This window comes from Echiichthys vipera, assembly GCF_963691815.1.
Source record: "Echiichthys vipera genome assembly, chromosome: 11".
Classification (NCBI taxonomy): domain Eukaryota; kingdom Metazoa; phylum Chordata; class Actinopteri; order Perciformes; family Trachinidae; genus Echiichthys; species Echiichthys vipera.
Genome location: NC_139836.1, coordinates 17,184,953 through 17,212,050, shown reverse-complemented (window position 1 = coordinate 17,212,050; position 27,098 = coordinate 17,184,953). Strand labels below are relative to the sequence as shown.

The 27,098-nt window shown below is 44.0% G+C and overlaps 1 protein-coding gene across 1 annotated transcript in view; it reads right to left on the bottom strand.

Moving 5' to 3' along the window:
* slit1a (slit homolog 1a) overlaps nt 1-27,098 on the bottom strand; it is a 98,363-nt gene that overhangs the window by 9,413 nt on the left and 61,852 nt on the right. Inside the window, exons 8-25 of the mRNA XM_083923394.1 lie at nt 26,329-26,492; nt 21,875-22,022; nt 17,783-17,854; nt 15,010-15,081; nt 14,832-14,903; nt 14,441-14,584; nt 12,980-13,143; nt 11,980-12,003; nt 8,924-9,068; nt 8,695-8,769; nt 8,463-8,606; nt 8,201-8,344; nt 7,940-8,106; nt 7,067-7,205; nt 4,902-4,970; nt 4,747-4,818; nt 4,562-4,633; nt 474-545 (exon numbers count right to left, since the gene is read on the bottom strand). Coding sequence (XP_083779520.1) covers nt 474-545; nt 4,562-4,633; nt 4,747-4,818; nt 4,902-4,970; nt 7,067-7,205; nt 7,940-8,106; nt 8,201-8,344; nt 8,463-8,606; nt 8,695-8,769; nt 8,924-9,068; nt 11,980-12,003; nt 12,980-13,143; nt 14,441-14,584; nt 14,832-14,903; nt 15,010-15,081; nt 17,783-17,854; nt 21,875-22,022; nt 26,329-26,492 — 1,959 coding nt within the window. The remainder of the gene's footprint in view (nt 1-473; nt 546-4,561; nt 4,634-4,746; nt 4,819-4,901; nt 4,971-7,066; nt 7,206-7,939; nt 8,107-8,200; nt 8,345-8,462; nt 8,607-8,694; nt 8,770-8,923; nt 9,069-11,979; nt 12,004-12,979; nt 13,144-14,440; nt 14,585-14,831; nt 14,904-15,009; nt 15,082-17,782; nt 17,855-21,874; nt 22,023-26,328; nt 26,493-27,098) is intronic.

The following is a 27,098-nucleotide window of genomic DNA, read 5'->3' as shown; positions in this document are numbered from 1 at the left end:
TAAACAAACTAAAACAAACACTAAAGTCAACAGACCGTGGAGAATGTGTGTGTGTGTGTGTGTGTGTGTGTGTGTGTGTGTGTGTGTGTGTGTGTGTTTGATGTGTGATGTGTGCGCGTGCGTTAGTGAACGGGTGTGTGTTTCGGAGATGTCACAGGGAGATGAGACAGTACAGGGGTCTGTGTGTTGCTTTAACCACAGGACTGTGGTTGATTAAGGCAGGGCTTGGCTTATGCAAGCCCACCAAAGAGGACTACAGACAGGCCACTGTGAGCCACGCTCTCTGGCTGTTCTGACCAGACCCCCTCTGTGCATGAAAGTGTGCAGACATCACAAACTCAGTGTGCAGATGGTGTCACATAGGCTGCCATTGGGGCAGATAGTTGTGTGTGTGTGTGTGTGTGTGTGTGTGTGTGTGTGTGTGTGTGTGTGTGTGTTTGTGTGCGTGTGTGTATGTGTGTATCAATACTTACAAGTGGGAAAGCGAGGCCACATCATTGAAGATGCCATCAGGAAGCTCTGAGATTTCGTTGCCATGGAGAGATCTGAGGGGCGAAGGAGTGAGAACAGACTTTATAAACATGTTTCATCACAGGAAAAAAATCTGCTCTCTTGTGCAACTTTTCTGTCATACTATTAGAGCTGAAATGATTGGATGACAGCTCATGACAGCTTCTCAACTGTGAAGATCTGCTCGTTTTCTTTGTCTTCTGTGATCGAATGTTTAACTGTTGTTCAAACAAAACAAGCAATTTAAAAAATATCGTCTTAGGAAAATGACATGTTTTGAAACTGTGATTTGCATTTCGCACATTTTTTACAGACAGGATTAGGACTAATCAAGAATAATTGGCATATTACACGACAATGAAAAAATGTTGCAGTCCTACATACTAGGCTATACTTAAACTAAAACCATAAATAACAGAGGAAATGTTGAGGAATTTTTTAGTGTTGTGTTGGGTGGTTGTATTGGGTATGTATTTCTGGTTGAGCCTTATGCAGCTGGCAAATATGTGAGGCTCTGTAAGTCTGTAAAAGACTGGTGTCAGGTTTCTATGTGCGTCTGGCTGGCAGGGCCAACAAGGGTACAGAGGGAGGGGGGGGGGGGGTAAAGGAGTTGCACCACATGCAGGACAGTGCAAACATTAATGTGTGTGTGTGTGTGTGTGTGTGTGTGTGTGTGTGTGTGTGTGTGTGTGTGTGTGTGCACATTTACAGGAATATTTATCTGCTTGCATATTTGGGCACTTGCATGTAGATTAATGCTTTTGTGCGTACACACTACATTGTATATACTGTTTATTTCCTTGCTGTTCTCTGTCTACTAGGGTGACAAGCCAACACAGCTTAATGACTAGATGACTGATGGCTGCTGTAATCCAGGGTCATTACCACCTCCAACCCTCAGCTGACCGCATGCTAATGTTACCACAGCTCAGTCTGCAGCACCAACGCATGACACATCTGCTCTCTATGCCTGGATGATGAGAACTGATGTATAAACAGACTCTGAAACCCTACTTCCTTCTTTGTTTGATCTGTGAATTACCACTAAGCTGTGGATGAGACAGGGGAAAAGGATGCAGAGAAGGAAACTGGTCAATATAAGGATGCAGAGCTGCGCTTGAGAACGAAAGGGAAAACATACAATGTAACCATATGAGACAACAAGTTAATTGGCCTGTGTGCAGGGGGGGGGGGGGGGGGGGGGGGGGTGCTTATTAGTGTAGAGTCAGTAGCTTGGTTGTGGTAGTCAGAGTTAGGATATTGAGGGCATGAAGCCAGCAGCAGTGTGCCAACTAGGCAGAGATCTCATGGGAGAAAGGAGCCAGGGAGTCTCCAGGAAGAAACCTGATCTACTCTCATGCTAACATTCTCTTTCTGTCTGTCTCTGTGTTTTTTTTACTTTTCTTTTCGACAGCTGTGTATCATTATATCGCTCCATCTTACCTATGTCAACGTATCTCTATCCTGGCACAATCGTCAGAATGGAATTGTATTTGATGTTTCTGGACAGGCAAATTGAGGAAGTTCTGTAGATTGCGCACAGGCTTTCTAACTGAGCATGTTCAAAATGTTCACACTGGCTTGTCTACCTGCAACCAGTTTAATAATGTTTTTTTGTCATTCTGTGAGTCCTCTGAGGTGCGTGTTTTGATGATCATGTGACACCAGCATTTAATCACGGCACTGCAGCCAAAAATATGCAGTTTGAGAATATTCTGGTTTTCATTCGTTTACTTTCTCTTCTTTTATCTTTTATATCACTTTCTTTTCTCACAGTTTACCACCCAAACCCTGGCGAGCCACGCCCTATAACGCTGTCTCAGCTCACTCAGCTCACACCTAATACCCAGACGGCCAATTAGCACATTATTAATCTGCAGCTCAAACCACAACCATCACACACACACACACACACACACACACACACACACACACACACACACACACACACACACACACACACACACACACACACACACACACACACACACACACACACACACACACACACACACACACACACACACACACACACACACACGTACACTTGCACCCAACCACACCACACCCTTGCCAGGCTCAGACCCTGGTCTTTTTGAAGCCCTGAGCGTTAATGATTCTTCTCCTCTTTACTGCTCTGTAAAGCCAAAGGTGCAGCTTTATAAAGGCTTTGGCACCTCTGTGTGTGTGAGTACGCATGAGTGCATGTGTCCTGCACGTAACCGGCTTTGGCATCTCACTGTGGTTTTCTATGTAGCTTCCAACTTTGAACTTTGCACCCGGTTGAAACTATTAAATGGAGCTCATTGTCGCTTTAGTTTTGTTGTAACCACACAGCTTCGTTTAGTTAAAAAACAGAAAAAGAGAGCCATGGCACCAATTGACATTTAATGGGAGGCTTATGATTGATCACACCAGCAGTAAAGACATCAAAGTTTTCTGCTTCATTTGGACTCCCGTCTGACTGAGACAATAAGGTAGTCCAGACAGTCTAGTGCATATATATGTGTGTGACTGAGCTTGTATATAGTTCTGAGCCTGTGTGGTGTATGTGGGGGGTGGGAGGGCCTCACATGGCGTCTAGCATACTTGCAATATCTTAAAAGTGAAGGTGGCGTGAGTGAGTAAGAGCAGAAATAATGGACTCAGCTTCATTAGAGATCAAAGCGACACACCCGGGCTAGCAAGGCGGCATCAGCTAATGATGACCGAGCTTCACTCTCATTCCACGCTAAAAGGGCTCTTAGGCTTTGTGCCTCGTAATGATCGGGACTTTGGTCGAAATCCCGCCGTAAATAGAGGCTTTGTTGAAGCTTTGTTGTCAGTAGTAAAAAAGTGTACCTGCTATGAGAACACATGGAAGGCCTGAAAGTCTACTCCCACACACATACTGACGGGAAACAAGCCAGTAGATGACAAACTTATAAACTATACACACACACACACACACACACACACACACACACACACACACACACACACACACACACACACACACACACACACACACACACACACAGATGCGGCATAATTGCATAAGAAGTGCTGCTGGGCCTGGTCTCTGTTTCTCCCTCGCAGAACTAAACTGTACATTTGAGTTAAAGTGTGAGGCATCCAGCTGCAGTATCTTTGGATGCAGGTCCAAAGATTGGTTTTGGTTCCGTCATTGATCTGTCGAACGTATTTACATTCTACATCTCAGTTATTTAGCAGACTGATTCAACTACGGGGAGCCCATGGTCACTGAGAGTGCACAATCAAAGACTTCATAACTTCATAAAAAGCCCGGAGGCAGAGTCAAAACCATTACGGTTAGCGGGGCAAACATTCGCTGGTAATCAGTGTCAGAGTGATTTTGTACAGTGGGCTGTGGGGGCGCGTGTTTGGCCCTGACGGTGAGGCTGTGATGAGCTTGGGGCGTTTAGAGGTGAACAGGCAGGGGAGATGTATTAAGATGAGTTGTGGGCAGGAGTAGGAGCTGGAACAACACTGCTGCTGCCCCCATGGCTGCCATTTAAACAGAGAAAATAGGTCAGAGGTTGTTTACGTGTGTGTGTGTGTGTGTTTGTGTGTGTGTGTGTGTGTGTGTTTGTGCGTGTGTGTGTGTGTGCGTGTGTGTGTGTGTGTATGTGTGTGCGTGAATTCATAAGCTGTCATAACTGTTTAGACTGTGTTTCAGTCCCCTGGAGTCAATCAAAGATTCTCAGCATCTGCTGCACCGCCTCTGTAGTCAGTGCACGCTGCAAAAATATCCTCTTTAATAACTCATTTAGTCTGATAGCGAGTCCTATCTTGTTTTAGAACGCTCCTTTCAAAATAACTTCAACTGTATCAAATGAAGATGCTGTTTTGAGCGTTGTCTTGAAATTATGTGACAACAAAGAAACAGTTCAAACATTTGATTTGCATCAAATCTCTCTAATACCACTGGCAAGATACATTATGTATTAAAAATAGTATTTTAACCTAATCTGAACCCTAGAGCAACACATTAAGATGAACACACATACTGTAATGTCTGCATGCAGTTGAAATATAAAAATAAACTCACAGCAGTCGGAGAGAGTGCAGTCCACTGAAGGCCATTTTGGGGATACAACGCAGGGAGTTGTAGCTCAGGATTCTGCAATGTAAAAATAATTATATGTGCATGTATATAAAAATTCATCTGTTTCCATCCTGCTGTCAGCAACAGAATGAAATATTAGCTCTTGGCTCAGGCCGGTCATGACTTACAGAGTGGTGAGTTGGCTCATGTTAGCGAAGGACGAGTTGGTCAGAGAGCTGATCTTGTTGTTGCTCAGGTCTCTGAAAGGAAAATTAAAAAGGCATAAATTGACTGTTTTTGATCTGCACGGTGAGACAGAGAAGGCAGCCAGACAAACACTTACACCAGCTGTAGATATTTGAAGGTAGAGAGTTCTTTTGGCACAACACTGAACTGGTTTCCATCCAGATACCTGAACAAAGAGACACAAACAGCTCAGTAATGACTTAAAAGATTGTGTGATATGATCGAAAGCTCCAGAACAGCTATGACATATGGGTAAGGCTTTTGTCAACAACATGTTTTATGTATTCACATCTAATATTAAATCCAACCACTGTGGTTTCACTACATTAGAGAGAATGACAAATATAATATATTTTGTTCCAGTGCTGTATTTACTTTCTAAACCACCACCATCATGTTTTTCTTTGAGAAAATGAAATGTTATAATAATGAATTGAGTATCAATATATTGCAACTGCATGCAATGGTAATGCAAACGGCAACTGCTTCACAGTAAAAAATAAAAATCCAATGGCTTTTACTGTGGTGGTACTGCAAGAAGTATTGAATTATTTGATCAAACATATTTTCTTTTATTAAGCGGTTTGGTTAATATACACATGACAACGAACCAGTTGTTGCTCAGTTGAACAGTTATACAGGCAAATAATGGTAATAAGAGGAAAAAGAATTTAAAAAAGAATAAGAGGGAGAAAAAGGCAACAAAGAGTTGAGATACTGTCACCTTTTCACCTGAACACAGCTTAATTCCCTCTCATCTTCATTCATTCACATTCAAGGTGAAAAATGTGAATGATTGCCCTTTAATTACTGCTGCTGCAAGGCATTTATTAAGGAGGTTGCCAAATTATATATTAGCTGGTGTTGAAAGTTGACGTAGTTCTACATTCGGAATTAATGTTGAAATCCCTGTTGTAATGTTTTGACTCAACAGAAGAAGTCAGACTTAGAAATCCTCCTGTACAAGTATTCGAATAACAAAAAGACATACTGGTTTATATGTCACATCTACCGGGACTAAAAAAAAATGGGAAAAGACGGATTACATTCAGTGACATTTTAGTGCATTTTCTATTTAGCAGCATTTCCAGAACGTGACCCAGCTCCCCATTTTTTAAGTGACTGAGGTGCACTCATGCATGTGTGGGTGTGTAAATATACCGATGTATGTACGAGCCACCACAGTTGAGATCATGCCTGCAGGGATACAACCACCCTGCTGGCTGCCAACACAAAGTGCTACCACGGGGCTGTCACCTTTATAAAAGGCTGATTATGGGCCCTGGACCGTCTGAGCGGAGCTGCAGGGCCTTTCTCCTGCTATTGTTGTTGACTGTTCTCTGGGAGAGAAAGGCAGGGTTGGGGGGTTTGCTGGTTAGTTAGGGGGGGCTTTGGGTTCAGAGGTAATGATAGGTAATGACGGTGCAGAGGACACTTGGGATAATGATGGAGTAGCAAACTCTCCAGATGACTAGATGAAAGCCCAGAACAGAGGGGCACACCTGGTCACACCTGCTGGGACAATGACAGGCCTTAAAGCTTTCACAGCGTGTGTGCGCATCTATGTGTGAGTGTGTGTATGTGTGTGTGTGTGTGTGTGTGTTTGTGTGTGTGTGTTTGTGTGAGTGTGTGTGTTAGTCTGAACCACTTGAAGAAGTATTGGAAAGTTCCAGACCTATTCCATTCCCTCCCCTTTCCATTGAAAACTGCTCATTAAAATGTCCTCTTGCTCCCCTATGCTCCTGTGGACAGGCTTTTGGCCCTCACACAAATATGCACGCACACACACACACACACACACACACACACACACACACACACACACACACACACACACACACACACACACACACACACACACACACACACACACACACACACACACACACACACACACACACACACACACACACACACACACACACACACACACACTGATCCTTGGCTCTGAGTGTGAGAGTGACATCAGTGCTAGCCCCGAGGGCTGCAGGGAACACAGAAGAAGAATGTCTGAGAGAATAGCTGCAGGGTTTATTGACTCCTTTCCCCTTCTTCAAATGATGAGATCTGTTTTCTTTGCCTCCACGGTCTTTACTAACTCTTATCTCTTTCATACCTCCTAAGCTCCTCTCTAACTTTTTTAAATATATCTTCTTCTTTGGTATCTTTTCTAGATCTGCCTTTATCAAAGCTAAACAATAATACCTGGAACCCAAACTGATAAGATATACATGCAGTTAGCATTAATGCGAAGAAACTTACAGTTCAGTCACATTTCTGGGGATGCCTTTGGGCAGTGTTGTGTGGAGGTGCTTGTTACTGCAGCGCACCACAGTTTCAAGGCAAGTACATTCACTGGGACACTGGGGTCTGGGCACACAGCTTGATGGCTCCTCTTGGCCTGGGAAAAAAAAGGAGAGGGGAGTCAGATACCAGAGAGGAAGAAAAAGGAGAAATGACCAGGAATGTAGGAAAGATATGGAGGACAGTTTAAAGAAGAGCTGTTGTCCCTGGCAAAAAAACAAGAGTAGAAAGAGTAGAAAGACAAAGTGAACCTAAAGGCAAGACGGCGCCAAAAACAGCACAATCCTTCAACTGATGGTGAAGCATTGAGACAGTGAAAAAAGAGGAAATGTAAAAAGTAAAATAGGACACAAAAAGAGGAGCCTCGCTAATGCAATATCGACCAGCGAGAACAAAGAATGGAAGCTGCCCGGGGCCCGAAGACAGGTCTAACATTCATTCAGGTGCAAATAGGCTGGCTGGTCAATAAGGCAAACAGCTCAATAGCTCCACTCAGCTCGACTTCGACCCGCAGCTTAGGAACTGCTGAGTAGCAATCTATTCAGTAAACAAAAGAGTCGCACAATAGCGGCCATTATTTAAGATGATCTCAGACACTTTAACCAGCTCTCATTCATAATGTATTGTAGAGCAGAGTGCAACGTTAAAATCTTCATCAATCACACCCAGACAGGTTAGTTTCACACATCTACTATACTGAATATTTTTATCTCCTTTCACATTGACAGATTAATTCATTTAAAGTTGAGAAGCTCTAACAAAAGTTCTGATATGCTCTAAATAAGGGTAGACGATGATAGGCCGCTAGTTGTGGGTCTTGGTACCACCTACCCTCCTCACAGCGGAAGTCTGGCAGAGCCACATCCTGCAGAGGGATCTCCTTCAGGAAGGCAGGGCGCTGGCAGCGAGGGTTCCCGGTCACGATCTTCCTACTCCTCAACCAATCGCCGAGCCAGGCCAGCCGACAGTCACAGTTGAAGGAGTTGGCCAAGAGGTTACTGGGAGAAAGTGGGCGTAAGAGAAGACTGTAAGAGCATTTAAACATAAAAAGGCATGATTGAAGGTAGGTTTTCGTGTATGCCAGGGTCTCACAGGGTGGAGAGAGTCTGCAGAGTGTCGAAGGCTCCTGGGGTGATTGTGGTCAGCTGGTTGTCGTACAGAGACAGCAGACGGACGTTGTGCAGCCCTGTGAAACTGTCGTTGTGGACACAGCTGATCTTGTTGTTCCTCAACATTCTAAAGAAAGAAAGAAAACAACTCAGCCTAAAAACAAAAAAATCTGAGGTATTTTCTTGAATTTCACAAATATCAACATGCCACAGTGTGTGACTGGATATGTTTGTGCATCACTCACAGCATACGAAGCCCCTCAAGGCCACGGAACATCCCACTTCGGACTGAGTCGATCTGATTGGCCGTGAGGTGAAGCTCATTGACGGATGACGCACCTTCAAATGACCCATCTTCAATCTCTGTGATCTTGTTGTTGCTGAGGTTTCTGTGGGGCGTGTCGGAGCAGTAAATTATTATTTAGAAAACGACCGTTGAAAGGTTCAGTTCCAAAGTTAAATGAAAGTTGCACTTACATTTTCTTCAGCTGGGAAAGGCTCTTAAAAACTCCAGTTGCCTCTAGAGCGGTGATCTCATTGTTGTTGAGGCGGCTAGAGAGAAAAAGTTGAAAAAGATTTATATTTCCATCAAAACAAATTCAGTGATTCACCATGTTACTTGTACTCAATTCTTTTCATGCTATCTCTGCTCAATCTATCTTTTCCTGTTAGCAATGTACAACTTTTTTTCCCACTGATTTCTTACAGTTCAGAGGTGGATGCAGGGATGTGCTCAGGGATCTTGGTGAGCTTCAGGTTGGAGCAGTCCACTACGTTCGACTCGCAGCGGCACTTGGGAGGACACACTGGATCACTGTTACAGGCATTATTCAGGCGGGTGTCTTCTGTACCTGAACAGGAGCAAATATAACACACAAAATTAACCCAGCCTCTTCTCTATACCAACCCATGCACCTCACTTTCCCATTATGCTCTTAGTCATGCATCCGCTCCCTCCACGACTGTGAATGTCAGTATTTTGTCCGGCTATGACCTAAAAGGTGGCTTCCCTAACGAATCTTTAACCTTAGGCACTCTCAAGAACATCCTGCTCTCCTACTATTCATAGGAGGAGAGATGAATGGGTGAGGGCGAGGGGATGGAAGGATGGGGACGAGGGCGAGCTATTTTAGAAAAGTGATGGAGTGGGAGCAGTGGGGTGAAAAGAACAGTAGCAGGGGAAATTGAGATAGGGATGCCAAAGAGGATTTGGGCTGCCAGCTTTAGTGAAGCAGAGCGCCCAAGAGAGAACGCAGGAAAGCGTGCGTAGACAGGTGGAGACAAAGGAGAGGAGAGGGGAGGAAATAGAAAAAAGGAGGGCATGGGGGACATAAATGCATGCAGGGAAGAAAACCGAAGGAAGGAGTGAAAGATGACAGACGAGAGAGAAATGAAAGGTGAGTGGCAGAAGTGCAGAGACGTCTGTCCTGATAGAGGAAGAGCAAGAATGAGGCAGCAAGGGGAGTGTGGGACGTTTTCCTGCACCTCCTCTGTCTATGAATAGAAGTTACGTGCCAAAAAGCGTGCTGGCAGTTACATCATGGCTGCTCAATAATGGAGCAGTGCTGGGAGCCACTTAGAACAGTGTGTGTGTGTGTGTGTGTGTATGTGTATTGTGTCGTTGTGTCTGCATATATATGTGCGTGTAGAGCTTATGTGTGTGCATATGTTCCATTTAGAGGGAACAGACCAGCTTTTTCTGTTAGGATATGGTTTTGTGTCCTGTTCCCATTTTTTTGCATGCTCACATCGGTGCACCTCTCTGCCTGAGGTTTGAAGATGATGTCAGCTGGACGCCGTGGGGCACCGAGACCACAATCATGAGCAGGAAAACCTCAAACGACCAGTATAAAGTCGTATGTTGAGTATCAAAAATCTGTTTAAATAAACGGTGGGACATTTGAAACCATAACCTAACCCCAAACCCTCATCGTTGACTATATTTGAATACAGTTGGACAGAAAAAGAGTGAAACGACTTCCTCAGGCTGCCCGAGGAAAGAAGGTGTGTGGCTCCAGTGGTGGGCGCAGATAGACACATTAATGCTGGTCATTAGGGCACTTTCCCTGCCAGGCCAGACAACAGGAAAAGGCATTTCCTGCTACAGAGGAAGCAATGAAAGTTCAGAACAGAGCTTTGATGTCAAGTAGCCGGGGGAGATTCGTGAGTCTGAGTCATCATCGTCGTCACAAGTGCGCGGCGGCGACACTTTTACTGTCAGCATATTTAAATGAAACTGGAGAAAGCACAGGAGGAGAGGGATGAGGTTTTTCCCCTTTCAGAGGCGCAAAATGACTCATCGCTAACGCTGGAGTTGTAGAAGATCTCATAATTCCCCGCAGCCTAGTTCCTCATTATATATGTATTATGGAATTCCTGTGTTGAGTGCATGTGTACGTGTGTGTATCGTGGAGGCATTTTTGTTATCATTCAGGGAGGGTGAAATTCTCATTAATCACATTTGGCTTTGATCTTCCTTCTGCTTACATAGTACTCCCATTTGTTCTCTAAGCCGGTGTAGAGCTTTATCTCAGCTCAGCACACTGAGACATTTACACACACACACACACACACACACGCACGCACACGCACACACACACACACACACACACGCATGCACGCACGCACACACACACACACACACACACACACACACACACACACACACACACACACACACACACACACACACACACACACACACACACACACACACACACACACACACACACACACACACACACAGACAGAGTTCGACACACATCACTGCTCCTCCTAGTTATTTTCTTGGAAGTGCTCTTGTTAAGAGGTCCGGAAACATCCGCTGATAGGAATCTGGGTCCTCTGGTGGGCTTTATTTTCTTTAGCTTTTACTGATAGAAAGGACACACTTTCCTTTCCCTCTGTCCTTCTCTCCCTCCCTCCTTTTCTGCCCCTCTTGGTGAGTGACTGTCTGTGCTCATGCCAAAGCAAAGAGCCACTTCCTTTAGACTCTATCTGCTGAGACTGTTAGGAAAACAGAGCTGAGGAGAAACAGACGCTCTCACGCGTTCATCCCATTTTGATGCACACATAGGTCCAGTCACTCGTAGGCCCAATTAGCTGCTCTCCTATGGATAAATACCTAAAGTTCCATAAGCATGCACATTACGAGTAATTTTACCCTTAAATGCCCAAAGATTCTATTATGCAGATAATTTCCTCTGTTCAACCTACAATCATCCACATTAAAGGATAATTCCACTTCATTACAACTTAGGTCTTTCATAGATTTGGCCATTTTTTTAATTTCTAAAACTGATGGAGAAAAAAACGAAAGTAAGTGCACCGAAAATGTTGGGAATTATACCTCATTGTGCAGGGAAACTATGTGCACAATACTATTGCCAGTATGGTAGGTCAAAGTTGAACTAGGAATTGGTTTTGTATAATTTTGCCTCTTCCAAATAAGTTTGGCTAACCTCTGGCATCTGAATGCTTGTGTAAGTTTCCCCGTCTGACTTAATTTTAGCAGCATTGCTATGTTCCCAGCTCTCAGCGATTCACTTTTTAAATAAAATGTTATTGTTACCGTAAGAAATGATGGCTAAAACTACGAAAATTAGACCCAAGTTGTAATAAACTGAAAGCATCCTTTAACCTGTGGGAGAATGTTATCTAAATGAACAGTAGGTAATGGAAAAAATGATGCTGCTACATGGCTGCGAGTGGATAAAGAAAAGAGGAGGACAATGATACGTGTGAACATTTACAAGCACTCACCTGGGATGAAGTACTGCTCTTTGGCTGTGATGGAGAAAAGAAAGAGGGGTGGATGTCAGTGAGACCAGTCTGGCCTGCATAGCTGTGGTGTCGCTATGCTTCAGAACAGTCATATATAAAGCTTTTTATATATGACAACACATGGCTCAAGGTATATGACATTTAACCAGAGAAGCCTAGGACTGTCTCTGTGTATGGCAATGTGAAGGAACTAGTAACGATGTTAAAAGGTGGAAAATATTTAGCTGTTGCTGAGGAAGAGTGACATGAGGGAAAGGGGGAGACAAAAAGAAAGGAAAAAGACAGAGAAAAGAAAGTGAAAAACACATGGACTCCCTTCTTTAGCAGGTCTAGCCAAACAAATGAGGCTATAAAGAAGTGTGAAACCTCAGCGGTGCGGACTGCCAGACAGCATAGCACAGTGCATAAACACAATAGTGAGCAGAGGGTGGAGGGAGTGGGGAGGGTGAGGCCCGGCGAGTGCAGTGCAGAGGAGTGAGGGGATGAGGGGTTGTGAAGGAAACCCGAGCCTGGAAGGCAGACAGCGGTGAGCGGGCAAAGGGGAGATTGCGGGCTGAGATTGGCAGAGGGCAGAGGAATGGTGGGCACGAACAGAAACTCTAGCCCTTATACCAGCCTCGACTGGTGATCTCAGCTCACTGCGGCTTGAATGTGAAACCAGACTCACAATGTGGTTATATGGGGCGGGGGGAGAGATTACTCTCTCCTTGGCCCCAAGTTCATCTGGGGAGATACTGATCGAGGTGAGCCAGCCCAGCAAATGATAGGCCAAGTAAAACAAAAAAACCTTTAACCTTATTTAGTGTAGTTTAAGGTAGAGGGAACAATGCAGAGATAATAGCCACTCCCAGCAGAGCAAAAGAGAGGAGGTAAGAGTAGAGCAGTGAGAGACAAGTAGAATAAAAGCAACAAAGCTGTTTGAGAAAGAGAGCCGAGAGAGAAATAAGAGGGAGACAAAGACACAGAGGCCGCCGCCTACCAGAGCAGCGGAACTTCTTGCTCTTGATCTGACCAATTCGTTTGTTGGCGAGTCGGCGAGGGCTGGCACAGCGTGCGCCGCTGGTCTCGATGGGGTTAGAACGCAGGTAGTCTGCTAGCCACTTCAGATTACAGTCGCAAATGAATGGGTTCTGGGCCAGGTGACTGGAGAAAAGAGAGAGGTACAACCCAATTATAAACTGATAGGACAAAGGCCAAGAAAGAAAAAATTACAAGTTGTATATTTAGACATCAGAGCCACAGAGTAACTACAGACTCACACCAGGAACCATAGAATCATCAGATAATACCTTTGTAGGTGTATATCAGCCATATACATGAAGCTAGCCTGGCCCCTTTTACCCACAGACAGAGCCAAGCCAGCTGTTTCACCCTGTTTAACAGTGTAATAAACTAATCTACGCTAAGATAAGATAACAGGCTCCTAGCTGTAGATCTATATTTACTGTGCAGACCTGATTGGTGATGTGGATCTATTCATCTAACTCACTATTTCTTTACTTTTGAATTCATTCTAACAAGTATTCTATATGGGATTTTGCTTATATTTAATATATTGTGATGCACTAATTAACTTTATGATAATTTTGGAGACAGTAGTTTGTGCCGCCGGTGAATTATATTGTGTTATACAGAGAGATGTTTCTAACATTATGTCAACCCCATTTATCTAACATAAATGGGGTTGACATAATTAGAATCACCTCTCAGTATAATGCAATACTATTCAATACAAAACACCACAAACTACAGCATCCAGAAGGAACATAAAGTGGAGTCTCTAAAACAGTATAACTTCACGAGGTAAGGATTTATTGTGGGGCCTTGCTTTAACTGGTAGCTAAATGTATATACTGTACATATTACAAAATATGATTTTAATTTAAATATTTAATTAATCAAGACATATTGAATTTAACCACCCAGCCCTAACTCTGTTTAAAGAATGCGTGCTGTCATCCAAATGATGTTCAATTTGGGTGACCAGAGACCCGGGGATGGCTTATTGTGTATTTTTACCCCTTCTCCAGAATGCAGGCAAAACAAGAAGCTTCTTTTAGCCTTAAACCCAGTGCCCTCTATGTATATTTTTGTGTGTGTGGTGAGCCCCATCCATCATCTTCAACAGGTGTCTTGTAAGTCTTGCATTTGCATATATGGATGACAATGTCTGAATTTGTGCTGTCTGGGTAACGGTGGTGGAAAGAGTGGGCTTGGTGTGTACTGCTTTTGATCTGGATCTGGCCGCAGAAGCTGTGTGTGTCCGCATGTCTGTGAAGATGATAGATTTACTCTCCTTTCTAGCTCATGATTCTATTCCTGTGTTATTACGCAGACCTGGGAGTAAACAACTCCTATGTTGGCTCCTGTTTTATGGTGACGGCTCAGTATGTGTCAGAGCGTGCTCAGCAGCATGTTTATGTGTGCATGTCTGACTTACAGGGTCTGTATAGCTCGTAGTGAAGTGAAGGTGCCCTTGGCGAGGGTTTGGATCTTGTTGTCATAGAGCGACAGCAGCGAGAGATTCTGCAGGTCCTGGAAAGCGTTGGCACGAACGCAGTGAATCTTGTTGGCATTCAACAACCTGAGAGAAGGGGGAAGACAGGGAAACAAAGAGGGAGGAAGGAAGAAATAAAGAAAAGAGGGAGGGAAGCAGCTTGTCAGAGTTTCTTAATGTATTCATTTATTATGCATTCCATCTACAAAACTATATGCACAGGTACAAAGTTTATTTGAAGGTTATGACTCCTTTCCTGAGTGGGAGTAAGAGAAGCCTGGTATTCAGTATATGTCTGCAGTATATCAGCACAGTGTGTGTGTGTTCTGCTTACAGCAGTTGCAGGGCGTAGAGGCCGTCAAACACCCCCTTGGGCAGGTCGGTGATCTTATTTCCATACAGCACACTGGGAAATCACAACACACACTTGCTTAAGACACAGGAAATGACAACAGGGTGGATATTTATGCACATACTGTACACATGCACAAACTCAGCTCGAGGCCACTTACAGGGAGTTGAGGGAACGCAGGCCCTGGAAGGCATCAGGAGCTATCTCTGAGATCTGGTTGTTGCTCAGGTCTCTATGTTGAAGAAGAAGGTCAGATAATCAGTCAAGGAAATTGAGGTTTTGGGAAAAAGTTCATTTCCAGTGAGAGGATTGACCCCACTGTCACTGGGTGTCACCCTCATAAGACGGTGGATGTGCAAGATGTCCAAGCGAGGAGGACACATGTGGTGTGAGCTGGATAAAGAGGAGATCCAGCTCAATCCCATATTTGATGGTGTGTCCCTTGGAGGGATTTGATGAAATGGAGAAGGCTAGAGCCAATCATAACATTAACTTGTATTATTTGTGGCCTAACAACTGGCCCTGTGTTGTATCATGGTGAGCGTGTGTGAGTAAAAATGGGGTGCAGGGCCGAAATCCAAGGCGCAATACAGTAGACTGCTTCTGAACATAGCTGTTGTTAATAGGATCCACAGGCCTCTCCCCACAGGATAACCACTAAGCCTGTGTGTCTACGTGTTTATGTCTGTGTGTGTGTGTGCGAGTAAATGCAACAGTAAATGAGGAACAGTGGGACAGAAAGAGAGAAAGACAGATGGAGAGAGAGAGTTAATGGAGTATGTGGACTGAACTCCAGTCGACTGGATACCTTTGAAGGAAAATCATCATGTGGTGAAGAGGAGGGATATTTTCTCATTTGGGGGTAACAGTTAAATAAGTACCCATTTGTCTTCTTGCAAAGGGCTGAGGTTTCCTGGAAATCAAAAACGTGGTGAAGGAGCCAACATCTGCACTGGTGTGTGTCTGTAAACTCAGACACTGGTGTATTTGTGTATGTGTCAGTGTGTGAGGGCTGGTACTGCATCCCTGTCTTAAGGAGCGGTTCACGTGTAGGTCATCCAAACTGGGACAAGGTGAAAGAAAAATGTGTGTGGTTGGCATTTACTGGGAGAAGAGGACAGGCAGGGTCAAGCGAGACATTGCAAACATGCCTCCACAAATAAACAAACAAATACACACAAACACCTATATATAACTTTAACTTCCCTAATGTTGCAAATATTTAACATTTTCCATACATAATATGCCAGAAAAACCTACCACTGCATATAAAACGTACATATGAACATCTGCAGAGCCTGACCCAGGAGAGTGAACATATTCATCATGATATATCGACGCTGTCTACACACAGTGTGCACTGAGGATGTTGGACAGGCCGGCCCAGTGAGGGCACACAGCCAGCTGAATCAACAGAGGCACTGGGGGTCAACACAGACATGCGGCCATGCATTGTTGTTGCTAACCGCAGAATCAGCAGCAGCAACAGTAGCAGGTCATATCTGTTTGGAAGACCAGATGGCAGAGAGCAACACCTCCTCAATACCATTCAATCTGGTTTGTATATGTATGAAAACGACTATTTCTCTTTAAAAAACATAATCTGGCTCAGTTTTTGGGGGGTTTAGCTTAGACATTTCACCCACATGTAAATGTGAAGACCTGACTGACTCAACAAGGTTCACAGTTTTTGTACAAATAGAGAAAAAAAGGCATTTATTTTTGTGAAAGATAATTATGAATTTCCTGTGAGGTTAGCGTCAGGGATGCTACAATGAGATAGCAGATGCTCAATGCAGTTTCTGTGAAACTGCTATTCAATCTGTTTTGAAGCTTGCGATACGTGATGTTTATAACAATAACACAAAATTCTGGACTATAAAACTATCATAAAGTTGATTTTGTATTTTCGTTGTTTTGGCTTAGTTTTTGTGGGTTAAGCATAAATTAGCATTTTTACTAGAGGTTCCTTTACTTATCCTAACCTGATTGAAAAAAATGAATATTAATTTCCTATTAATATCTGGATTTGGTGAATCTGTTAAACAGCCATCAAATCATTAAAACTACTGTATATATATTCTATGAAAACCAAAAATTGTTGTGTCTCATTCAATAAAATGTAATGACCCTTTTTTGAAGCAATATTTCAGATATACTTGCATACACATCACACAAACCGGACCTTATCAAGTCCACATGGCTCACAATTTTTGTCAAAATAAAGCAATTACAAGTAAAGTAATTTTGCACGAAAAAAATATTAATTTCACTTCAGATTTGGACCTGCAGTCTGTCAGCTGCTCTGAATTCACCTCATATGAACTACAAAACTGTCCCTGGAGTTGGATGATACAACAGTGAGGCATCCTTTATGGAGGGAAGAGAAACTCCCTGACCTTCCCTTTCCGCCGTCTCTCTGCTGCTATGTCGGTCAGGCCTGGTGGTGTTGGAGTTATGGGTTTGGCTGACGGGTGTGTGCTGGCTGGGGGACCGGACAGCAGGCTCAACGGGTAAAAAACCACTCAACTGCCAGCCTATCACTGTTAAACTCCCTGAAACAGCAAAGCCTCAGCCCTCATTCCAGCACACTCTCCGTCCCCTCAACATCATCACAGTCGCAGTTTACAGTTTGCCCACGCAGGCACAACACACACACAGACTGGACACAACACTGGCCAGGGGAATACCAGTGTGCAGCATTGAAAGATGAGAACTGTTATTATGTTCATGTAGCATCTGAGTGCTTGCTTTCCATGCCACCCCAAGTCTGAGAACAAGAATATGTTCTTTCGGCGTAGACAAAATAAATACTTCATGCTCTTAAGGAGTGGAATGAGAAGGCGGCCAATTGTCGCTTCTTTTTCCAGCCCTCAACTTCTTGTTCTCATCTGTATTATTTAGCCTTGAGGTGAGTGTACTGCCGTACTTACATCCTACGCAGTTTCTTGTAGGGAGAAAAGGCTCCATGAGGAACGGACTTAATCCCGTTCTGCTCCAGACGTCTGGAGAAAAGAGAAGAAAAGAGGAGAAGACAGAAGAAAAGAGGAGATACCATCAGTTAACCAAACAATAGACTTCTCCATGGCAACATAGTTGAGTAATCGTCCCATTACCTCTGACCTTTGGTGATTGGCCTGATTATATTAGAGGAGATCTATTCCCCAGCTGTAATAGGTCCAGGCATGTTGGAGTCATAACATCCTCAGAACCAATAAACATTCTGAATACTAAAGTGCTGTGGAAAAGGACTGGAGGCGAAAAGGCTCCGTCTCCATTTATGTGAGGGTGTTAAGGCCTTGGACTAAAAGTCATATTTCTTTCTTGGTGTAACATTTACAGTTTCCAGAAGTTATGTTCTCATATGAGATCCTGAAATCAATAATGATCTCACTTGTTCTTGTGAAATGTGTCTTTATCCTCTGGGTGTCTGCAAAGTGTCCACTGAAACCTTTGCAGCGCGGTGAAATATGACTTCTTTTAGTTTACTTTTTCCTGTGAGCCTAAGAGCTTCTGAAGCAAATACGTTGACGAGAAAAATGTCTGGCAAACTCTCACCATGAAGAAATAAAAAGGTCAAAGAATGAAACAAACATACAGACAAACAAACACTGGTCATTTAGAAGTTAACAGTCACAAACTTTAATCAGAATCAGATGGTCCCGGAGAACCAGACATCACTAAACCCCATTAGTGTGGGCATGCATGTCTGTGTGTCTCAGGCCGGCTGCTACTTAGGACCCAGCTCAGTCCCAGACCAATTCCCCGGTGTATCTGGCAGAGGGCTGTTTATCTGCAGGTCACTTCACAGCTTTTAAAACTGTCCTTAACAAGGCTTAGCAGGGCCCGGAGGGGGCCAGCTGCGTGCCTGTCTGGTTGTCCTACCATGCTGCCTCCCAGCAGAGGAACTGGCCGAAGAACAGGAGGCGTGGGCCTGTGCGAGGTGTGGTAGTCCAGTGGCTATGACGGTATCTAAAGATCATTAAGATGCTATTTGTCGCCACGAGGAAATGAGAAATATGTTTTTAAAAATCTGCAAAACTCCTTGGCAAGCAGAACGTTGCTGATAGATTTAACCATCAGGACCAATTCCACATGATTTAATTATTCTAGAAGAGAAATGTCAGATTTATTACATGCCTCTATGGCCTCCTGCATTGCTATGTTTACGTCTATTCATGGGGGGTAATTGTTTTGTTAGACAGTCACCACAGCCACTTAACAGTTTTGAGTTTCCAAATGTTTTAATCAGGAGTCTTTCCTCTTCAAAGTAGTGGTCTAAATTTATGGTGCGATATAGGAGCGTAATTGACATTCTTAGGATAGCAGTGATTCCAGACCACAGATTCCTGCGGTTTTCATGTTCTCTCTGTCTGTTTTTGTCTGCCTGTTCCGATGTGTCCGTGGATTTACAGCAGAGTGACAGCGCTGTGGTTCTTCTGCCCTCACCATGCGGCAGAGTGCTGGGCCAAGTGGCTTTAGCGCCTTCTCTCATCAACCAGTCTGTCTGACTGGTCCAAACCAGTCTGGCACTCTACATGCTTTTTGTATGTGTTTCAGCGTCTACATGCTGCGGTACTGCAGTGTGTGTCAGCATATAACAAAACCTTCCAGAGCCAGACAAGGACACACAATGCTGTCTGACAACTTTTTATCCATCGCTTTGTCACTCCTCGCGGATCGATATGTGCCAGCGACTTAATCCCTCCAATCAACAAAAGAGCCGGTTCGTCCAATCGGCAGAGAAAAAGCAAACAATCCCTTAAGAGTCGCCTTCGGACGGTCAATCAATGGTTCCCATCCAATTTGTCAGGCAGAACAGTTGTATGTGTGTCTGTCTGTGTGTGTCTGTGAGCTGGTGTTTGTGTCAGCCCAATCAATGTTCCTCATCCTTTTCATTAGGGTCTGAGCATGGTTTTCATTAAGGGGAAACACATTATGCCTTTGGGTATTCACCCAGTCCGTGCGTGAGTCAGAAATGGATGGCAGGACCGCAGCAGCGGATGAAAGGCGGGTGGGGGGATTTTTTTATGGCAGAGTTCAGTCATTGCAGACAGAGACTATGGCACATAATAATCTGTTGTGGTAGTGTTTAGGCTAACTGTGCCTGGTCTCACAAGAGAGAAGTACAGAAACCAGCTCACGTCCCCACAGCAATAAACACAACACTGGCATTCATTAGGGGAGAGCAGGGCGGAGAGGTTGCAGTTCTCCGATTTGTACATAATGAGAGCAGCATGTGTGTGTTTGTGTGTGAGTTTCCGAGTGCCTCATTAACAAGGCATTAGGTTGGTCTTGATACCCAGCAGCCCGCCTTGCTGTAATTGAAACTGATTTTATAATGAACTTCAAGCACAGATCAAACCTGCTGCACCAAATTACTGAGCGGAGTCTCTCCCCCTGAATCCATTTTTTATTCCATCACCATGGATCTGCCTCCTCAAACCCGCCTGTGGTGCTTTGGCAAGCCCGAAAAAACAGAGAGAAATGTGGAGAAGGGAAAAAAAAATCAGGGGCGGAGGAGAAAGAGTGGATGAAAGAGCGTTCTGGGAATATAACCTGTAAGGTAAGGCTCTGATGGGCAGGACAGGAGGAATGTGCATGATATAAACCAGTGTTTCACCCTGGTCTTGTAAACGATTAATCAGAACATAGTAGAGTTTATTAGCAGGATGCAGTTAAGCACCAATTAGATGTGAAGGGCAGGGATACTTTTAAAATGCCTTTACTCATCTGCTGTGCAGAGAGAATCTAGTGTCTATAAAACCTGTGCATGGTTGTGCTATCTTTGAGCTGTCTCCCTGTCCTCTCATTAGTGCTGCTCACTGGTTAATGGGATCATAGATCACATCAGTCTCTACGAGATATTCCACTTGTAGAACACTACAACTGGAGGGCACGCCGAATCAGTCTACAAACCATAAAACATGGCAAAAACTGAGAGGCAAGGGTGAGGTTGAATTATTTACATATCAAAAGTCAATATGATGATAAATGATTTAAAATATCTCAATATTTCTTGGGTGGTCATTCAATTAGACGAGAGCACACAGAAGTGTGGAACGCATGTCCAAATTAGGAAAATGAGCACACCACTGCCCTAGAAATGGGTCAGGGTTGTTGGGGAACATGGAATCTGTGACTCCCATATAACTGGGTATTTATAAACAGAACCCATGGGGAGGAGGAGACCTAGAAACTTGCTGTGTCCTCCTGACTACACACATGCTCCTTGGAATAACATGCAATGCGACCGCTGGCTTTCTCCCTTCATCCTCCCTTTTTCTCACCATACATAAATCACAATGTTGCCGTACCATTTGATGCAGACTTCTGCCGGAGGCGTTAAACCCCTGTTAAAGAGAGTAAAAGCACAACCTTGAAAAGTCTAACTGTGCATTCCCGGGAATTACGGTAGGCTGATAGCACATGTGCCATAAACAGTTAATGCCCAGACAGATGTTGGAGGGCTGATAAACGGAGGTGAGGGTGTTAGCGAATCGGTTCAAAGCCATCTGAGCGGATAAGAGCATGCAGTCTCAGTCTTAAGTCTGCTTTAAGTCTGCATGTTTCTCTCAGTGTAGAGCAAATGGATGGATGTATCCCTGTGAGGTGATGAATGGTGAGAAAAGCAAGAGAGAACAGCACATGTACATACAACACGCATGTTTAAATCCTCTCAGCCCTGTTAAACCCCTGCATGAGCATAAACAGACACATTCACATGGAAACGCATATGCATCTTTAATGCACACACTAAAACAACTGCTCTGCAGTGCCATGCTCCAAAGAACAATGCGGCTGAGGATGTCGCTGCATCTCTCCCCTGTAGGTCTGCTGCTGAGGTTGCACTGTGCTGAATAATCTGAACTTCCCCAATGTGACAGATCCAGTTATCTAGTTCTGAGGGTCATCTGCTGTTCCCTATCCGGACAAAATAAGATGTACAAAGAGCTGTTTGACATCTTTTAAGGTGGATTTCATCGACTTTTTCAACTGGGGTTGAGAACAGGTATTGTGCTTACATCTCAGCCATGGTGTCGGGCAGGTTGGCTGGGATGGCGGTGAGACCTTTCCCTCTACAGTCCACGATGTTGTTGCTGCAGGTACACATGGCTGGGCAAGAGCCTCCGCCAATGCTGCACGGCTGAGGGCCGGAAGACTCCTGGTGACCTGAAGAGAGAAAAAAAAAAACATGAGTTGAAACAGGAGCTAAATATGACGAGAAGAGAGTAATATGCAGCTCCTAAAGGTGAGTGAGCACAGGTGGATTTGATTGGTTTTAAAGAGAGCAGCAGGACTCTCAGCAGGATTACAGTATGAGATTGTTTGCCGGAGGATTCGGGCGCTGACATGGAGCAGCTCCTGCACTCACGTTGAGCTCAAACTCTTCTGCTGCTGTTCATGTCATCAGCCCTTTGTGCTTCATAAACTGAATTGCAAATGCATTCCAGGGATGTTTTGACATTGAGAAGAAGAAATGAAACATCCAACTCTTGACTTTATTGTAAAGCAATACATCCTTGAGAATCAATGGGCATGAAACTAGGTTATCTATCAAAGGAGTGCCGCGGTATATTGAGAGCAGAAGAAAGACATGAATAATAGAATTGTAGCAACGATTGAAGGTCTCCCAATAACATCCATTGATCTCTCTGCAAATTTTCCTCCTGAGTCTGCGTTCTCTGGGTGGAATTAATGCCATTCTGCACATTCAGCTTCATAACCCCCCACCTCTTCATTTCCATTTGCTATAAAACACTTCAACTTTTCCATTTGCATACAGAGCACACAACCCATCTCGCTGTCTCTAGATACCTGTTCAAATAGCTGCGGCACTGTCAACGATACGGTGAAGAGCGGGCGCTTCCACTGCTAGTATGCTGCGTTTGGTATGTGTGGTGTGTACAAGATGTGTGTAAGTAAGCCTAACCCAGATAAAATGAATAAAACAGACTTTTAAATGGCCTCATTTACACAGCATTACTAATCCGAGTTCCCAACCATGAATATTTGATTACCTTCCTATCTATCGCTCAGCTTGTGTGGAAAATGTTGGCAAGAGAGAGTGAAGCGGGGATAGAGATTCAGGGAGAGGAAGATGGAGTGAGTGATGGTGAAAGTCAGTGACAGAGAAGTACAGTGCTCAAAACTCCACTCCACTCCCTAAAAGACAAAGAGAACATTAAACTTTACCATAAAATTACTGGCTCTAGCTCCTCGACCATTAACCAATAAGCAATGTTTAAGGTCAGACTTCATGTATCCGGGCCAATCATAATCAGTTATAAAGGGACGAGGTGCTTTGACAGATCTGGGAATCAGCTAAATACAACAAATAGCATCAAGAGTGAGAATCAACACTCACACAGTCGCTCAACCCACGTGATCTGAGGCCCTGTGATCTGGGATGGCAGAGCTTTGACAGATCTGGGATCAGGTGTAGGACGGAGAAGAGCTCCCTTCTGATGTAACATGGCATATTTGACAGGCCTGGGATCAGGGAGAGTGCAGAGCACAGCTGGAGCGGCCTTAACAATGACAGCTCTCTGACAGGTATACTTGAGGTGAAGCTGTTTGATGTGCGCTAGTCCCCCGTTCCTCCTGACTCTGTTTTTCCCCATTAACTCTTTCCCATCCAATGTCTCTACTACTCTTTTCTTGTCCAATTCCCTTTGTTTGATTTGCTTCCACCTTTCTATCACCGTACCCTCCTCCAGCCGCTCTTTCTGCTCTGTCTCTCACTCCTCTTAGCATCCTCATTTTCAACGTCTTCACTCCCATATCTCTGCCAGTGACTGTCACCGCAACTTATTACCTCCTGTCCATTTGCTCGCAAGTTTTCACCTCACCACCTTATTTCTCTCATCATTTTAAAATGTTATCACTGGCTTCTTCCCATTTGTCTCTTTCCTCAAATTCCCTTTCAGCACAACCATTAGGGTTCACCAGTTCTCTCATCTTTTCCCCTCTTTATACACTAATTGCTTCCCTGTTTCCCACCACAGGACTTGTATTTTACTCCAGCCCTCAAGCAATTCGTTAGTCATTGCTCATTTCAAACACAATATTTTTACTTCAGTTATTATTCCCAGGGAGCCATAATTCAGTGCAATAGTCATTAATTTTATGTCATGTAACCTCAAATTGACCGAAGCAGCTTCTATTTTTTTTTTAGTTACCTCTCCTGTAAGTGATCAAGAGGGTTTACATGGTGACTTTTTGCTCAATAAAATCACAGCAGGGGCCATTCAGACAAACTAGAGTTGCTCTGTTTTAGAGTCATAGAATTATGAGTAACTACGATGAATATGGATTGGAATCGGTATTTGGCCCACCATTGTTTTTTCTCAGGTTTTCACCTAGATTTTAAATGTCATTTTTACTTTTCTCACAGTAAAAACTTGTGTTTCCCTGCTGTTCACCTTTTTCAGCATCATTTTGTGGAGAAGAGCTCCCTGTGGTTATAGAAAGTGAAAAGAAAACGGAGAGAAAACACAAACGAGCTGCTGGTAATGCACCAGAACAACTCTAAGTAATCAAAGTAAAAGAGTTTTCTTTGCCAATTTAATTTTAAAATTACAAATTAAATTTAGTTTTTTAAATTTTTTACATTTTTCTATATCTGCTTTTGGCATTTTTCATGAAATCAATCAATTAATTATGAAGTACAGATACAATGTAAAAGAAAAGTGATTTAAAAAGAATAATGAGCCCTCGATTTAGGTTTTGGATTGTTTAACTTCAATGCGATTTTAGATTGATGAGGAACGAATGCCTGGAAAAAAAAAATATTATTCCGAGAAAGTAAAGCAGTAAATGTGTTACTCTGCTCATTACTGACACAAATTTACAATATCGTGACGCTTTCCAGCTGAATACTGGGAAAGATAGTCAGTGAGTCACGATGCTGAGAGGGCTGCAGAATTTCATCATATTTTGCAACAAGTTCTGTAATACAGTACCCCATTTTCCTTCTCCTGCCTCTCAACAACAACATGCCTCTCTTTCCCTCTTCTTCTCTTCCAACAGAGCGCCACCCCGCCCCAAATCCCCCGCAGGTGGCCTGGCCTGGTCACAGCACAAACTACGTACACAAGTATACAGTATGTGTGTGCATGTGTGTGCCAGCAAGCCAGTCCCTAATGAGTCCTTCACTGGGAGTTCAACTTCTGGCCACTCATCCACTCAAGAAGAAACTGGGAGTGTGCGTCCGTGTGTGTGTTAGCGAGAATGCATGACTGTGCAAGCATGTACAGATAATGCACAGCAATAAATTTTGTTGCATTACAATTCTTACATGATTGAAGCTAATATCACTATACTACATGAAGTGCAACTCCCCATCATACAAAACCTAAACTTTTTGTATCTGCATCCTACCAGACCCCCAAATTTCCCTGACACCAACTACTCCCCTTTCCTATCTGGAATCGTTACACTCCCACGCTTTGAATCCCTTTCCTTGGGCGATGAATAGTTAATGATCTGTGCTGTCACGCCGTATGGCTGCGTAAAAATCACAACCCATGGAGAGAGAGAGAGAGAGAGAGAGAGAGAGAGAGAGAGAGAGAGAGAGAGAGATAGAGAGAGAGAGAGAGAAAGAGATAGAGAGAGAGATAGAGAGAGAGAAAGAGAGAGAGAGAGAGAGAGAGAGAGAGAGAGAGAGAGGGAGACAAATCCACAAACACACAAACGTAGACAGAAACACTCCTCGCAGCTGGTGTTGAGAGTGAGATGGCCTTGTGGGGAGTGGAGGTTCTCATGCTGTTTTTCCATTGTCCTGATATGATAACCCCGTCACACATCGCACATGTTCTCACACTCACACACACACACACACACACACACACACACACACACACACACACACACACACACACACACACACACACACACACACACACACACACACACACACACACACACACACACACACACACACACACACACACACACACACACACACACACACACACACACACACACACAATAGCAAGAGAGAAACAGCAAGTTAAAAGCCAATTAATCCTTATGGGGGGAGATAAGAGGACAGAGGAGAGGGCTGCTACAGTGAGGGCAGCTTTTGCTCTAGCTGTGTGTTTTATATATTTGTCATGGCATTTTCCTGCCAGCTCCTGAAACCCGGAGACACATGAAAGGGCCAGAGGAGAGCCTGTGAGGTTGCCCGAGGGCAGAGGAGCTGTCAGGTGGCTGCCAGGTGAACACACTGACACAGAAACACAGTGGGAGCGGAGGGAGGGGAATATTTACTAGGTAGGACAGGGAGTTTTTGGCATTAATGTTAGATCAAAGCACCCACAAAAAGATTGCCCTTTCATCCCTTTTTTAGATGCTGTAAAACTAGCTTCTCTACTGAACATGTAAATGACGAAATAAACAACGCACAATATGAAATGCAGTGTTGTTGCGGTGTCTCTATTCTAAAGTTTAGTGTAAGTAACTCCATGAGCCTTACCTGAGCAGCTGAATTCATGTTTCTGTACTTCTGCCACATTGAGCCCTCTGAGCTCAGAAGGGGAGGTGCATTGGGTGAATAGACCAATTGTAGGCCTCTGTCTGAGCCACTGGGCCAACCAGGCCAGGTGACAGTCACAGTTCAGATTGTTGGAGTGAAGACGGCTGTTAAAAGAGAGAAACAATTGAAAGTATTAAAAGATCTTCTCTGCATTCTTTGCTATCCAAAACACCCCCAGCTGCAGACCCAAATAGCATGAAAAGTGTCTATTCTTTCCGAGAATCCATCACATCCATTCCCTGTGGCGAAGCACACTAAATGATATGCTACATGGATGATTGTAAATGGCACATTTGAAAAAGGCGGAACACTAAAGATGACTTTTCTAAACCCAATACTCCAAACACGGCATTCCAGGAATACTGTGCCTGTCCAGAATAACTCTTGCTGTGGTGCGGTGGACCTCTGGAGCACGTATGCTAACTTGCAAACCCATGTGCACAGACGTATAAGTGGAAACGTTTTTTTAATATAACCCCACTGAGAGTGAGAAAGCCCAAAAAGCCACCACAAGAGCAGTAGAGTCACGGCTCTGAGAGTTTCAGGAGAGCATAATTGTTTTAATTTGTACATAATTTCAGATTTAGTAATCACGTACAATGCACAATAAACAATAGGCTGCTGGGGCTATTTTCGTTGATCTGGGCCAGTTGTGCGTGCGTGTGTGTGTGTGTGTGTGTGTGCGTGTGTGTGTGTGTGTGTGTGTGTAA